We start from the raw sequence: 15,441 nt of genomic DNA, 5'->3' as shown, positions 1-15,441 counted from the left end.
GGGAGGCCGGCGGGCTGGCTTGGGGGTCTAGAAGAGGCCTAAGAGGCAGGTCGGTTCACAATGGTTACAGGGCATGGCCCTCGCCACCCGGGTGGGGGTGGCCCGTGGCAGATGCTACCATTTCAGGAAGTCTCTGCTCTTGCAAACAGAGGCCCCATGAGATTCCAAACAAACAGTAGAGAGAAGGGAAAAACCACCAAGCTGATGTTGGCAGCACGGGCCTCAGTGTCCCGATGTGCACGAGGCAGGTGAACTAGGGCTCAGTGATAGTCCTATCAGCTCTGACGGACCTCCTCTCCACGCCCCCCGCCCCGTTCCTCCTCTCTACCCTGCCCTCACCCCCAGGGGCATTTAGAAATATGTAGGGAGAAGGCAAAGGCAACCCACCCTCTGAAGGGACAGAAAAGGGAGTCTGTCACCCGCTCTGGACTCCCATCTGGTTGTGGGTGCGCACAGAGCCCGCAGCGGGCAGCTGCCTGAGATTCACCCCCAGCCCATTGCACAGAACAAAGCCGGGCCCTGCTGCACAGACCAGAGAGCTGGCAGCTGGGAGAGCTACTCAGGAAACCGTCAATAAATGCGCATTAACAGTTAATTAACTCATACAACACTGGGACCCTGCGGGCGCTGGGGGAGGCCTGAGTGCACCCCTAGCACGGGACACAGCTCCTGGGCAGCGCCACACTCCCCACCTTCCTGGCGGGAACACCGAGGTCCAGAACCGCGTCACATCCGGCCGGCGGACACACAGCCAGCCAGCGGCAGCCTCAGCGATCCCAAGACCTTCCTCCTGCCGCTGGACCAGGCTGCCTCCCGGCTCGACCCTCTTTCCACGCAGAAGGCAAACTGGCAGTGTACCATGGTGCGCGGCACCCAAGTGGCAGCTGCCATGCCCTGTCCTCCGGCACCACTGGGGTCCCCTCCCCACCCCAGGTCGGCCCGGCCTGGGTGACAAGGCAGCCTGGGAGGCTCCCTTTTCACTGTCCCCATAAACAGCCAGCGTGTGCCAGCTACACTTCGCACCTACTCCCACCCCGTACTTTAGTCCAGAAACACTGTCTGCAAACCCTTAGAGCACCCTGCAAGGACGAACCCTAAACTAAACCTTCAACCATGGCAGAGACTGAAAAATCACGCATAGGACAATCCATAAAAACAAAAAGTAAAATTTTTTAAATCATACGTATGCACAATGGTAGGTGGCCGTCCTCTTTAAAATGAAAACGGGGCTCACTGGAGCCTATTTTGGTTAACAATCAGTTTCTTATTGGAGGCCTGGTCCAATAAATAAATCATATTCAAACTGGCGATCCCTGAGAAACGGGGCAGGTGGCACACACCAGGAATCGGGCCCGAACCCCGGTTTCCTTATTGCCCTTGCTCCTGTCACTGCGGGCGTCTGTTTGGGCTGAGAAATCGAAAGCGCTCAGCCTCGGAATGCCGGCTTTTTCGTACAAGGTTGCAATCCCACTCCACTTTCAACGAGGAACAGCAGCAGAATCGGAAGACCAAGAGCTGCCGGATCTCCAAGGGAAATCTCTTCCTCCTGCACAGCTCAGCACAGCCAACTGGTTTACCCCGCGGAAATTAATACAGAGCGTGCCCCCCGGGAACGCCCCTTTTATGTACAGAGTAGACTTTAACAGCCAAGTAATTAAACACAGAAAGTAAGGGTTTATAATTAAAATGCTGACAAACCTGAACCAAGCAGTCCAAGCAGGGCTGCTATAATATTTTTACAATTCCTTTTTATACATAATGTATGATCCTTCTGCTCAAGTTTCCTCTATGTTCTTTGCCTGTGAAATAATTTACATTAATAAATAATTTATTACCATAACTCCTAAAGTAATTATGGGTTTCCATCCAATTTTTCGTTCTTTTAGCATATGAATTGTTTTGTTCTCTGTCCACTGACTCTTACGTACATGGACTCTTCCTAGTGGCCTTTCTGCAATCGTTGGCACGGCCTTTGCTTTTGCGCACGTTATTTGATTTCCAGCTCTCCTCCTTGCCTGACGGGGAGGAAAATGGGATGTGCAGCCCACACTGTCCCCGCCACTCAGAACTCATTCAACGGGAGCAATGAACCAAGATGGGGCGGGGGGTGAATAGAGCCTGCGCCCCCCATACTCCCTCCATGTCACCAAAGCAGATTACGCTAGGACACGCGTGGCCCGGGTCAGCGTGGGGAAGCATCTCCCACTGTGAAGGAGGGAGGAGCTGGAGGGAGCCCGGGACTCAGGGTTCCCAAGCAGCCCCGGCCTCTCCCAATGCAGAGTGATTCCCTCGGGCACAGCCGAGCCCCTTCCTGCCCTCCTTGGAAATCCTGGCCAGGAATAGGAGCAGACGCACCTGCCGGGCCACACCCACCAAGCGGACACCCGACCAAGGTTTCCTGTGTTAAAAACACCGTAAGCAGCGATGCACGTGGCTCTTCCCCACAGAAGCTGTTTGGAGAGGAAATCCCGGCCCACACAGGTGTGCTGAGGATGGTCTGGGAGGTGACAAAGGAAACCAAGAGGCAGAACATGGTCTCTGCTGGAAGGAGCCCTGCGGTGGCGGGCCCTGCCCCACTCCCACTCCTTACCCAGCTTTGTTCTCTCCTCCACTGTGGAAAAGCACAAAACCACTTCTTTGTATCAAGTTCCCAAAATCTGGGGGGTGGGGAACACAAAGATGGGGAGGGGCCTGTCATGCTGCTGACAGGAACGAAGAGTGAAGCACTTTTAGAAAACACTGTTGTGAATGCTGGACTCCGCAGTAAGTTTTTATCTAAGTGGGAGTGGAGCAGGCTGTGCTACTCAAAAGGGCGCCTTTTTAAGAGGAAGCAAATGGGCTGCTGCCCTCCCCACCCAAATGTGCTTGCCCGGGTTTTTCTTAAGAACATTTATGAAACTCAAACTCATACTCGCTTCCAGCTAGGAGGGTGAGGGGGGGTGGGGATGACCGAGTCACAGGGCCAAGCTGTCCCCAGCTCTCACGGGAGAGCTCCACTGATCAGGGCCAGAACATGAGTCCTTTATCTCCAGGAGACAGGCAGGGGGGTTGGTGATTATAATAATGTGACATTTTATCTTTGCTGAGCATTGTTCAGCCCTGGAAGGGCCCAAAACCCTCTTGAAAAGCCTGGCTGCACCCACAGGGTGTTCTCCTCCCTGCTATTGAGAAGCCGGCGTGCCTAAGATGAAACCCCGCTGCCTGGGACGCCCTCCCATTTCATGGCATGGGCGAAGCCACACCTCAATCACGAGTAAAATGGGCAGGAGCGGTCACCTGCATGTCCACCAGCCTGGGAAAGCCTAGGACTGCTGACGTTCCCGCCTTGGCAAGTGCATGAAAGGGAGAGAGGCAGAAGGGACGGAGCCAGCGCCTCCTGTGTGCTGCGGTCCCTCTGAATCCTACAAACACCTGCGAACTGCAAGATATAGAAACTGAGGCTCAGGAAGATGGGCCGATGTGCCCACAGCTCTGAGGGCTGAGTCCCCATCTCCCTGCACCAAGTGCCTGACACAGAGTAGCTGCTCAACAAACACCTACCAGAACATGTCACTGAAATGAACACAGAGCCTTGCACTGTGCGTCGCCAGAAGGGTCAGGGGCCTCCTGAATCAAGGAGTGGCTGAGCAGCAGAAAGGTAAGCACATTGGGGGGTGGGGGGAGAGGCCGAGGTGAAGGACAAGAAGACTCCCCAGGGCCCCCACCAGCCCAGCTGCTGCTCTACCGTCTGGCAGGGCCCTGGTACCAGGCTGTGGAGCAGGAGAAAGACAGAGCCCACGAGGGACAGACGCTCAAGAGCCACTCTGCAAATAAGAGGCTGCAGACGCAGCAGCACAGACCTCCTGGAAGTTCTGGGCCGGGAGAGCCTCCCCGGTGGACCGCAGGCCACAGGGCTCTGCAGGCTCAGATGGGCCCTGCTGGGCCACCTGGAAGGAGAGTCCCTCTCCATGTGACTGTCCCCAGAGCCTCTGCCTCGGTCCCTGGGCTTGAGGGTCTTTCCTCACAAGGGCGACTGCCTCACTGCAGCCCCTCCCCAAGGAAACCAAAGGGGTCCCTTTATTGCGGCGTGGCGCCTCTTCCAGGGAGTAGGATGCTCATGCCAGGCCTCAGCCCTCTTCCTCACCCGTCACTTACAGAGCACTCACGCTGTGCCCACCCCCTCATCCCACACGGCTGCACAGCAAGCCCGAGGCAGGTGCCATCCTAACAGCCGTTTACAGATGAGGAGACTGAAACTGAGAAAGTAGAGCAGTCCAGAGCAACTGCACGAGCCCCGACATGGCCCGCTACAACCCCCGGGAGCCCCACGGCGTTGGGGTACACTCAGGGCCAAGGCCATTGAAGCCTGGTGCGCAGACGGCCTGGAGACCGAGACCAGCCTGCCCACAACCCGTCCGCTCGTTGGGCCCGGTTGAGAGCTGCATCCAGGCTGGGCCGCGGGACCAGGTCGCTGAGGGTTTGCTGAAAACCGTTAACCACCAATGAGCTGTTCAATCGAGCCGAACATGGGGACAGGTCGCAGAAGGGTGTCACACAAGTAAACCAAGGCCAGGTGATCTTTTTTCCATTTCTTCTCGTGGCAGATGACCACCTGGGCTTTCCCTCTGCACTGTGGCTTCTGATTGAGAAGGAAAGTCTTCCTTCTCCCCCAGTGTGGGTCCAACTCTGCCCATCAAGGGACTTGGGGGTCGCCTCACTCAGCCTTGGTTTCCCCATATGTGCATGGGGCACCCTGCCCACCCCTGAAGCTGCTGCAGTCAAGGGGATCCTGCAGGTACGGAGCGTGGCCTGGCACCACGCTCTTGGTGACACGCCCGGCACCCCACCACCCTACCATTTCCCCGCCGGGCACTGGGTCTACAGAAGAGAAAGAAAACACTGTATACAGAGGGGAGGGTTGGGGCAGGGGCCGGGAGGCCTGGCTGATGCCTCAATACAGACATTGTAGACACGCGCTGTCATGGCGTCCCTGGGGGCAGGAGTCACGGAGAGACACATGGCAGGAGGAAAAATGGGGCCCTGTCACCTGTAGCATGAGAAACCAATATGGTCAACACAGTCCCCTTTCCAGCCCCTTTTAAAGAACGGGGACCGAGGCAACCTTCCCAGAAAGCAGTATGAAGCAAGCGTCACAAAACCTCGCCTGCCCTCTGGCCCGTCTATCCCACTCCTGGGACCTATCTGGAGGAATGATCCAGAAGGCAGACGAAGCTTAGACACTTAGTCACCGTTAATCACAACGGCAAACACAACACCCTTCCACCCAACAACCAAGAAGCAGTTCAATCATTAAACACATTTTGATACATCCACACAACGCAGTACCATAAACTCATTAAAATGCATGTACCCAACAACTGTAATGCTGTCGGGGGCGGGGAGGATGATGGTAACTACTACTGAGAACAGCATGAGAAATATTTTTTGTTTATAATTTTACTGAATTGTGTGTTCATCATGGACTTGGCTAGGAAAAAAACGCAAAAAAAAAAAAAAAAAAACCCCACAAAAATACACCAACACGTTAATAGCAGTTATCCGTGGGTAATGGGGCTATGGGAGATTTTTATTTTATACTTCATACTCTGGAGCACTTTCTGAATTCAAAAAATGAACATGGTTCCTTTAACGATGAGACAGAAACTCTCCATGTTGTAGCTGGAATTACATCTGCCAACCACACACCAGTCCCTGGCCCAGCAGCCCCCTGCACCGCTGGGACCGAGGTAGTTAAAACACACAGAAAAGAGTGCCCACGGCTGTGCTTTGCGCCTGTGTCCGGACAGTGCTTTCGGGGTCTCACCTGGAGGACTCAGGCCCCTGCGGGAGGACCAGGGAAGGACCGCTCCCAGCCACCGTGGTTACTCACCCATCACTCCACAAGAGAAAAGTGTCGGCCCGTGACTCATCTTCTTTGGCGTGTGCTGAAAACAACCAGAAAAGCTATTCACTCTTCAAGTCATAAGAAGCACATTTGCACATGGCCCTGCACTGAGCCCTTGATAAAGTCACAGTGACAGGGGAACGGCCTTTGGCCGACGGCAGGTTTGCGAAGGGACAGGAGCGGACTGAAAGACGCAGCATCTGCCCGTCAGCAGGCCTGGACTCTTTGTCCGAAGTCTCCAGTGAGTTACGGAGTCTGCTGGGTAGACAGGCTTCAGACACCCGCAGGAGACACCGCTGATGCTGGGGCCTGCGCAGCGGGAGGGGCGTGGAGGAGGGCGTGGGAGGAGGTGTGATGTGCGCGGTTCCCTGAGCTGGGCTGAACCGAGGCCACCCCCCGCAGGCCAGGCTGGGAGAGGAGGGGACCTCACGGCGGCAGGAAGAACCTCTGCCGCCCCAGGTATCCTCTCGGAACCGAAACAGAAACTCAAGAGGTTATCACTGCTCTCAAGAGGGAGCTCTGGCTTCTCAGCTGCTTGGCACCATGTCCCCACAACGGCTTCCCTCTCCACCGAGGACAGCCTACAGTTCCCACAGCCCCACCCCTAGCCGCAGCGGAACACCATGGCCATTGGATGAAAAGCAGGCCAGCGAGGCCCAGCACAGCCCCAAGCCCAGGCACTTGCTCCGCGGCTGCACAGAAGCCAGCCCTGGGGACATTCTGGGGCTCCTGTGCTAGTTGAGGCCCAAGTCAAGAGCTCTGTTCTGACCGCTGGTGAGGAGACGGTGCCTCCCCATCATGGCCTCAGGAGGAAGGGTCCGGCCAAGCATTCCAAAGACTCACTTGCTCACTCATTCATTCATCTACCCATCGACAAATCTGTACCATGACAATCTCCGTGCAGGGTGACCACTGGTCACGTCATAGGGACAGAGGCTCTCCTCACCCAGAGCCGCTGGCTGGTCACAGGGCTCTAACCTCTGAGAGGAGCCCAGGCCCTGGCTCTTTAAGGCCTGGAAGGACGAGGGTGGGGCTAACTTGGAACACCTGGCCCACCCAGATAAGAGGGGTGGCAAACGCCTGGCACCAGCTCCCCTGCCCCTAGCTGCCCAATGCAGGGACCTTTGCCCTCGGTCAGATGTGTGGTCATCTAATCCGCATATTAGGGTCCATCCTGACCAGCCTGGGCACAGAGGGGAAGGATGCCCGCCTTCACCCGCCTTGTGAAGGTCAGTCACACAGACAAACCCTTACACAAGAAAGAGAGTGGGACAGGAGGGGAGGGGGCCCAGGCTGCAGGGGCTGAGGGTCAGGGCTGGCTTCCGCGGGGAAACACGGGAGCAGGTGCCGCAGGACCAGGAGGAGCTCATATGAGGCTAAGGGGAGGGCAGTCTTTCGCCAGTGCCCCCACCTCCATTCAAAACAATTCGTATACTGTCAGGACAGGTCGCCCTCCTGGATTCCAGTGACTTAGCCCTCCCACCTGGAGCCATCCGGGGAACGAGCGGGCTGCGTCTGCCTCCCTCCCCGCTGTCTCAGTTCACGCAGCAGGATGCCCACACCGAAGTCACCGAGCAGAGAGCAGATGACAAACTCGAGAGCCCTGCAGGGTTCAGACAGGGAGAAGCTGGGCTTGGCTGATGCCACGGGCCGTGCCTGCCCAGGGAGGCTGCTCCGACGCCACAGCAGTGCCCAGAACAAAGCGAATACCCACTGGGGAACCACAGCCCCCACCCGGGCTGGGAGCCCACAGAAACCCAAGCCAGGATCGGGCTGGGGAAAGCAGAAGAGAACGAGAAGCCGGCGGCGGCCTGTGGGCTCTGGGTTCACAGACGAGAGCGAGACGCGAACCGTGAGCCGACCCGCAGTCACGTCACCGGGCACTGGCCTTCCCTTTCCAGGCAGCTGCGTGTTCCAGGCCGAGGGGCAGCTCGGGGCCCTCCCAGGGAATGTGCGCACGAGAGTGGCCACCAGAGCTCTGGGTCTGCGCCCACAGAAGGAAGCCACCGGGCCAGAGCCCACGGACGCACTGGGCCTCCGTTCACTCGCCCTCGCTCGCTGCTTCGCTCAGCAAGGACTGAGCTGTGCTGGCTGCAGACCCGCCTCCCAGCCTGGAGGACGCACGCCTGGAACGCCGGTGCTTCTTCCTCCCTCGCAGCCCTGCTTGTCACCCCCGCCCTCTGTGGCAAGACAGAGCCTCCTAACCACTGCCCAAGCTGTCCTCTGGCCGCCACCGTCCAGCAACTTCCCACAGGACTGGGATAAAACCCAGGCCACCCCCCTCCCCACGGCCCACCGGACCCGAGTTCGCTAAGCCAGCGCCCTCAGTCCCACTGGGGTCTGTACAGGATGGGCCCTGGGTCTCACTCCCGTCACACGGCCCCCTCAGGGGCCCTGCCTGACCACCTGGCTGGAAGGGCGCCCGCCCCAGCCTGCTTGCCTCGCAAGGTCTTATTTAGGGTCTGGGTCACATACATCAGCTCACCTGTTCCTGAGTTTGTTCTCTGGCCCCTGAGACCTAAGCTTCCTGAGGCCACTGTCTTGTCCCAGCACAGAGCAGGCACCATGGGACTGCCTGCTGCCCAACGGCCACGGCCACCTGTCAGCCCGGGCCTCTCGCTCACGTTGCCCCATGCCCGACGGGCACAGGGCCAATGGAGATGAATGGTCACTGGGCGGACCTGCTGACCCCCCAAATCGCTGGGCTCAAGTTTAAACTCGTGGGGTCGGGGCCCGAGCACCAGGCAGACAGTCAGCGGCGATGCCAGGCCGGCCCAGACTCCTCAGGCGGCCTCTGACGCAGCACCCAAGGGCCCGGCAGACCAGTGACAGCTCACACTGAGACTTTGCAACTGGAAGGAACCCATCCCCCAAGTCCCCTGCTCTAGGGGAGCTCCACTCCTGGTGCCCCCGTGGAGCATGTAAAACTGCACAGACGGGGGGGTGCGGCCTGCTGCTTCTGCTAACAGCACCCCAATACTGCACCAAGGCTCCTCCCTCCGCCTCTGCCTAGATCGTGGTGGGCCTGGGCCTCCATCTCCCCAGGCACGGGGCGGGTACAGGACGTGGCTGTGGCTGTCCGGACACTTCAACGCCTGGGCCACGCGGGGGCTGGCCCACCGAGTGGGAACGCCCGCAGCCTGCCACGAGCGCCCACTTCCAAAACCTTGAGCTGCCCCGTGCCTGCCCTTTCTGGACTTCATTCACCAACCACTCCCCGGTCCTGGAGTTCTCTCCCAGCGCGCCAGTGAATTCTCTCTGGGTGCAAGTTAGCCACAGATGGTCTGCTACTCACGACGGAGGAACCCTGGCCAATTTCGTGCTCAACTTCAAGAGGCTAATGGTTAAGTAGGTGCCGTGGCTCAGCTCCTTAAGGAACTGCTGATCGGGAGGTTTGCGCAGAGGCTTTCGGAACCACGAGGAAAGGCTTGTCTTAAACCTGCTTAACCAAAACGATGTTTGTAGTGCGTGCAGTTTTGCTGTTGTTGTTTGATTTGTTCTACAAAACGCAGCTTCTCCTCTTCCTTCTTCCTCCTCGGGAGGGTCACTTCAGTCAAACCGGTGTGTGTGCGGAGAATGTCCATCGAAGTAATTAGGGAGAAATGCTGACTGGGAGGACAGAGGCGATTTTAAGGCCAACCCTAAGGCCCGAAATAGTCATGGGCTAAACACTTCCCCCTGGGGCTGTGGGCCTCCTGTTGGGGGAGCTAAAGAAAAAGTAAATAAAAGATGGAATCAGAGGCCCCGCACGGACAGCTATCCCAGGGGGTCAGGCCTCGGGCCGTGACCACTGGCACATTTCCCAGGATCCAACACCAAGGGTCCCCCTGGATTCCTGGGGGTCCTGGGCCGTTTTCTTCCCAGTATACCCAGGATAGGATAAAATTCCCACTGGCTTGTGCCACTCTGCAGCCAGCTTCCCTACTCCCCTTGGCCCCTCGAACCCTCTGCGGGAAGGACAAGCCGTGTGCTCCGTCCTGAGGCCCCACACCCCCGGTGTCTGCAGGGAGCCGAGACAACGAGCACAGACTCCCCCACCCCCACCCCACCCCGGGTATTTCTCCCAGTGTGAAGCCTCCCCTAGGGCAGGGCCTGGTCTCTGTGAGATTCCTTAGATCACAAGAGAAGGTCCTGGAATCAGATCTTGCATGGGAAAGGCAAAAGACGCCAACCAAACTGAGGCCTCAGGGGCCTTGTCTCTGACTCCACCCTGACTCCCATCTAGACACAGTTCAGGCCTCTTCAATGAGGAGCCAACTCAGAAAACAGCCGCAATCACACTTGTCCCTCACGTCCTTCTGCAGGCTGCTGACTGAAGAGATCACGTCACTTTTTCCTTCTCCTGACGCTGCATTACAGGGAACCACAAGGCCACACAGACGAGCTCACACTGACGCACGTGAGGGGAACAAACGGGGCGCCCCAGCCTCCGCAACGGAGTGCGGGTGAGGCCGTGGCATGGAAAGCAGAAGGGAGAGCCAGGCCTGAAGAAAAGAGAAGCTGAGAAAGGAGTAGTGCCCTTGAGCAGAGGCTCTCAAAGATGCAAATGGAGGTGCTACTGGGGCCCTACCAGGCACCAGACTACCTTGGATCCTGCACTTCTGGGTTCGAACTTCAGGCCAGCCTGTGGCCGGCCAGGGATCCTGGCTGGGGCTGCCGAGCCGAAGGCCAACTCCGGAGGACCCTCAGAGTCCAGGCAGCTGGGTGCAAGGCCTGTCATGGCCACTAATTCTTTCTCCTGAGCCAGTCACTTAGCCTTGACATCCTAATCTTGATGGGGGGACTCAAAGATTGGAAAATGTTAGTTTAGGTAACAGTAGTAATAAGCTTAGTAATCAATGTATGGAAAAAGCTCTTGTTTCAGGCACTGAAGGTAGGACCCACCTTGAATCCAGGAGACCCTAAGCCCTTCCACCTGTGTGCCTCAGGAGGACGGCAAGCCATCAACATGGTATCTGAGCCATTGTGCTCCAGGGTGAAATGACAACCATGCAGGACACAAGGACCGCCGCCCAGGGCACAGAGGAAGGAATGCTGCAGCTTTTATCTGATTAACCTTTTCCCTGAATTCCAAACCCCTAACCGACACTTTTCTTCTCCTTCCAAAATGGGCCTGTTTATGGTGGAATTTAAGACGGTCTGTGAGGGTACAAACCCGCCGTCTTCTCAGATCGCCGACCACCTGAATAAAGTGCCATAAAGATTCGATCCCTGTCTCTGCTTATTGGGTCTGGTGGTGACAGGCAGCAAGGACACCGGCTTTTCCAGTTTCAACCTGACAAGCGCACAGGAGCAAGGACCCGCCCCACAAACCTGTGTGGGCTGTTGTGGGAAATACTTAGGAGTCTGGGGCAAGCCAGGGAGCCTGGGGCACACTGCACCCCACAGCCCTGGGGCCTCCGGACTTCAGAGGGGACTGGGAGACTTGCAGGGCGGAGGAGGCCGGGCCTGGCCAGGGAAGAGAGTCCCTCTGGAGCAAGGGAAGCGGCCCTGGGCCTGCGCGTGGGCTTGCGGGAAGGGGCTGGGGGAATGCTGTCCCCGAGGTCAAATGTCTGGGCGGCCTGCCAGGGCGGCAGCTAATGTTAGAATGCTCGAAGGAAGAGCCCACCACTGGGTGGAGGACAGCGGCGGAGTGGGGGAAAGGGGACCCACGCAGTCCTCGCCGCCTGGTTGTACACGCCGGGCGGGGGGCACCGCAGCCCCCTCGGCCACCTCTCCCAGGGCAGAGGCAACACACTGAGGCCTGGCCAGTCCCTTCTTGTTTTCCTTGGTCTCTCCCGGGAGTGAGTGAGGTCCTGGTGCTCCCAGCATTTCGTTTTTAGAAAAAGGAGACCAAGAACATTAAACGGGCTCCTAGAAGGGCTGGGAGGGGGCTGGCCAGGCCTCCGAGGAACACCTGCAGGCCTCTCCTCACCCAGGGGGCCCCCAGGTAGCTTTCACCTACAGTTTCTGCCTGGGCTCCTCAGGCTGGGCCTCTGGGGCCGGCTCCCACAATTCTCCAGTGGTCTGCAGTGATTCCCATTTTGTTTTTTGACCTTAGATCCCCACTTGTTATCGTCTTAGTCTGATTAGAAAACAAAAGGAGAAAGCTTTCCCATCTTTTCTGTTATTATCTTGATGGTATATCTTGATGACATTTCTGTTATTTATCTTGAGGATGACGTTACCAGCTTAGGAAGCTGAAGCAAAACCCCCACTAACTTCCTCTCAAGCTGGATGGCCACTCGGCGCAAGTTCTCCCATCAGTTTATCTCACATTCCCTCTCATGAAGGTCATCACTAGGCTGAGATCATCTGGGGTCCTTCTTCCGCTCCTGCTCCTTTTGGTCCCTGCTTCCCCCAGGAGGCCTGGCCGAGGCCTGACAGGCTGCGGGTGGGAAGGTCCTGGGCGCAGCACACAAGGGCCTGGCTCCCTGCTCACCAGCCATGTGACCTGCCCCTGCCCCGCCCCGTCCCCCTTGTCCCTGGGCCCACAGTGCCACCGTTTCCTGTCTGTATAACTGGGTAAAGACAGACGTATCTCTGCCTCCCAGCGGGGTCAGGGGAGGTCCAGGGCACGGAGGGGTGACGGGACCCCTGCCAGCGCTGCACAAACCACGCCTGCCCCCAGGCTGCTGGATGCAGCCGAGCTCCCTGCCCACACTGGGCTCCCACGTGGGCTGTGCAGGCAGAACCAGGCCGGGCCAGGGCTGCAGCCAACTACTGTGATGCACCAACGCACTGGCCATGAGAGTCCCCTGGGAGGCAAGGGGAGGGAAAAGTATTGTGCTGGGTGACTGTGGACCTGGCGCGGCAGATGACTTTCCAAGACTAGAAAAAGGGAGCCCCAGACCCATCGAGCAGCAGGAGTGCGCACACAGAGCCCCGTTCGCTCCCCTTGACCTTCTTTCCGTTTCTTTTCTGAGGAGACCGGTGCTCCTTCTCCGGCTAGGGCTGGGAGGCCGAGCTCCTCCCGGCAGGAGCTCAGACCGGGTCTATTTGAAGAGCGGCTCTGCTGACCTTGGGCCCATGTGCCCTGGAACCAGCTCCAATGGGCAACCCCTACCCGGTCTGCCCAGAGATGGGACCAAGTTCAGTGGCAGCTGCTAAAACCAACAGCACAGTGGGAACTGGACAGGGACCCTCCCGGGGACCTCCAGAAGGCCCTCACCCTGAAGACCATCCCTTTCTGGTCAGAGCTGCTCCAGATGTTTCTTTAGATTCAGCAGAAAGACACCCACCAACAGGAAACAGAGCAAGCTCAGCTGTGAACCTGAGCAGCAGTCAGAGAGGGACTAAAAAAATGGCGAGCGGAGAAGCAGCAGGGCCGTGGGACCCTGCGCCCATTCACCCTGCAATGTCCACTGGGAACCTGACGTGGACTAGACCCTGGGTTTAGGCACTGGGCCTCCAGCAACAAGCATGAGACAAAAAAATCACCCACATTCTAGTGCAGGAACATTCGACACACAAGATCCAAACGTTAGGAAGTGCCCTGGAGGGAGAAGAGACAAGGAAAGGGGACAGAGAACGTGTGCTGGGGGTGGGTATACGTGGCAGTGGGATTAAATTTTAGACCAACTGGCCAGAGAACAAAGGGAGGGAGACTTCTGCTAAGGGGGAGTCTTCCAGGCCACGGGACCGTGCAAAGGCCCTGAGACAGGCTTGTGCCTGAGCAAGGAGCCAGTGCAGCCTGAGTTCAGTGAATGGGGGGCGTTGGGGGGGCCGGCAGGCAACAGAGAACAGAGTTGTCATGGGGGCCAGAGTACGTGGGACCTTCCCAAATGGGAAGCCAACGAAGGTGCGGAGCAGAGGAGAGACAGGTCTGACTTGTGTCCCCTCTGGCTGCTGGGTGGGGAATAGGCTGAAGGAGCCACAAGCAAGGCACCAGTTCCCACAAGAATCCTGGTGAGCGAGGGTGGCAATGGTGTCCGGGACCTAATTACAGATAAATATTAAATGCACATTGGGAAGGCAGTATGATGGGCAGAGGCCTGACTTGTTTTTGTCCGTACAGTTCACCCAGACCAGTGGCTGACCCGCCCCTGGTGCTCGGTCAAGGTCCCTGCGTGGGCCAGAGCCCCGCCTGCCTGCTCTCGGCCTGGCTGTCAGTGAGCGACAGTGGACAGAGCCCATCAGGGTGCTGGTGTGGGCACCTCTAAGGGGCTGTGACGGGCGCCAGGCAGGGTGCTGGGCAACGTGACCCGCTGACCCCAGAGGCCCAGAGAGCCCTGGGGACACTCCCATCTACAAAGCCCCTCCCCAGGAGTGTTTCTGCCTGAAGGGACTTCCTCCCACTGCTTCTGCAGGGGGCAGGCGGCCCGCTCCTGAGGGGTCAGAGCTGGGAGGACAGGAGGCTGTTGTGTTCTCACTCTGACAGCTGCTCGCCCGCCTCTCTGGCCCAGCCCACCAGGCCACTTGCTCAGAGGACCACGTTGGCAGAGGGCAGCCGAGGACAGCACCCCCCCCGGCCCACCACGCTGGCCAGCAGCCTGCGCCTCCTTTCTCCAGCGTCCCCCACTTTATACGTTCCTCAGGCCGCCGCTCTCGCCCCGCACTGCCCGTCGGAGTATGGCCTTATCTCAGGCCCCACTCAGGGTGCCACGTCCCCTTACCGGGTGGGGGCCAGAAGGAATGTGGGTCTCGGCCTGGCTGGGGCAGCGGAACCGGGCCCGCTCGGCATGGCCGAGAAGCGGCTGGCCGTGCGTCCCACCTCACTCACCAGCAGGCTCCAGGCCGGGCCGGCTACTTCCTTCTTGGAAGCATGGTCCTTAGCCAGGCCCTGGCTTCCTCCGCCCCCACCCCAGCCTGGCTGGCGGCATCCCGCAGAGTGCCGCTCTCCGGCACCGCGGACGCAGTCCGCTAGGCCCGCGTGCTCCATCCGCAGCCCCAGCTGGCCGTCGGGCCTCCAAGGGTCATCAGAGAAACCAAGGCCACTAGGTCCTTACCAGCTCAGAGTTGAAGGTCCTGCGTGCCGCAGAGTCGGCGCCCTGGGTGTCGAGGCTTTTACTCAGGGTCATCACCATGGTAGGCGCCTCAGGAGCTGGGCTGTGACCCGGGGCGGGCACGAGCCATCTTCGCTGCGTAGACCTGGGCAGAGGCACCTCCCAGGTGACTGATGTCAGCAGAAACAGCTCCCCATCGACCCTCAGCCTCGGGGTGGGGCTCTGGCAGGAAACGGCCAAGTGCGGTCAACTCCCTGGGAAGACAGAAAAAGGAAGGCAAAGGGGTTCAGGAGCAGGGAAGAGCAGGGCCTGGGGAGGGATGCCCACTCCTCCATGCTGGACCTGCCTCCCGGCTGAAGGAGGCCGGGTCACCTTCGCGGAGTCCCCTCCCACCATATCGTCCTTGGAAGGTCCTTGAAGCCAGCGCCCTGATGGGTACAAAGACAAATCTCAGATCAGCCACATGACCCCTTTAAGACCGGTCTCAGGTGGCACATCTGTTCCCTACGTGTGATCAAGCTGTGTGGCACCTTATACTGAGCTGGCTTCGCAGGCAGCTTCCGTGTCTCTCTACCCCAGGCCGAGGGTCACATAGGCGCCAACCCTGCCACTGGCCCGCAGGCAGTCAACTGG

The 15,441-nt window shown here is 58.6% G+C and overlaps 2 protein-coding genes across 2 annotated transcripts in view; both read right to left on the bottom strand.

Moving 5' to 3' along the window:
• FAM53B (family with sequence similarity 53 member B) overlaps positions 1-14,889 on the bottom strand; it is a 63,344-nt gene extending 48,455 nt beyond the window's left edge. The window contains exons 1-2 of the mRNA XM_090278702.1: positions 14,812-14,889; positions 5,870-5,924 (exon numbers count right to left, since the gene is read on the bottom strand). Of these exons, the coding sequence (XP_090134828.1) occupies positions 5,870-5,924; positions 14,812-14,889 (133 nt within the window). The remainder of the gene's footprint in view (positions 1-5,869; positions 5,925-14,811) is intronic.
• A 118-nt stretch (positions 14,890-15,007) lies between these two features.
• Positions 15,008-15,441, bottom strand: part of EEF1AKMT2 (EEF1A lysine methyltransferase 2) — a 62,407-nt gene continuing 61,973 nt past the window's right edge. Inside the window, exon 6 of the mRNA XM_090278709.1 lies at positions 15,008-15,062. Coding sequence (XP_090134835.1) covers positions 15,055-15,062 — 8 coding nt within the window. The 3' untranslated portion in view covers positions 15,008-15,054. The remainder of the gene's footprint in view (positions 15,063-15,441) is intronic.

The sequence above is a fragment of the Furipterus horrens genome, unplaced genomic scaffold (genome assembly GCF_987537825.1).
Source record: "Furipterus horrens unplaced genomic scaffold, mFurHor1.1.pri manual_scaffold_5, whole genome shotgun sequence".
NCBI classification, from domain to species: domain Eukaryota; kingdom Metazoa; phylum Chordata; class Mammalia; order Chiroptera; family Furipteridae; genus Furipterus; species Furipterus horrens.
Note: the sequence above shows the minus strand (reverse complement) of the source record. Positions and strands in the feature narration are given on the sequence as shown.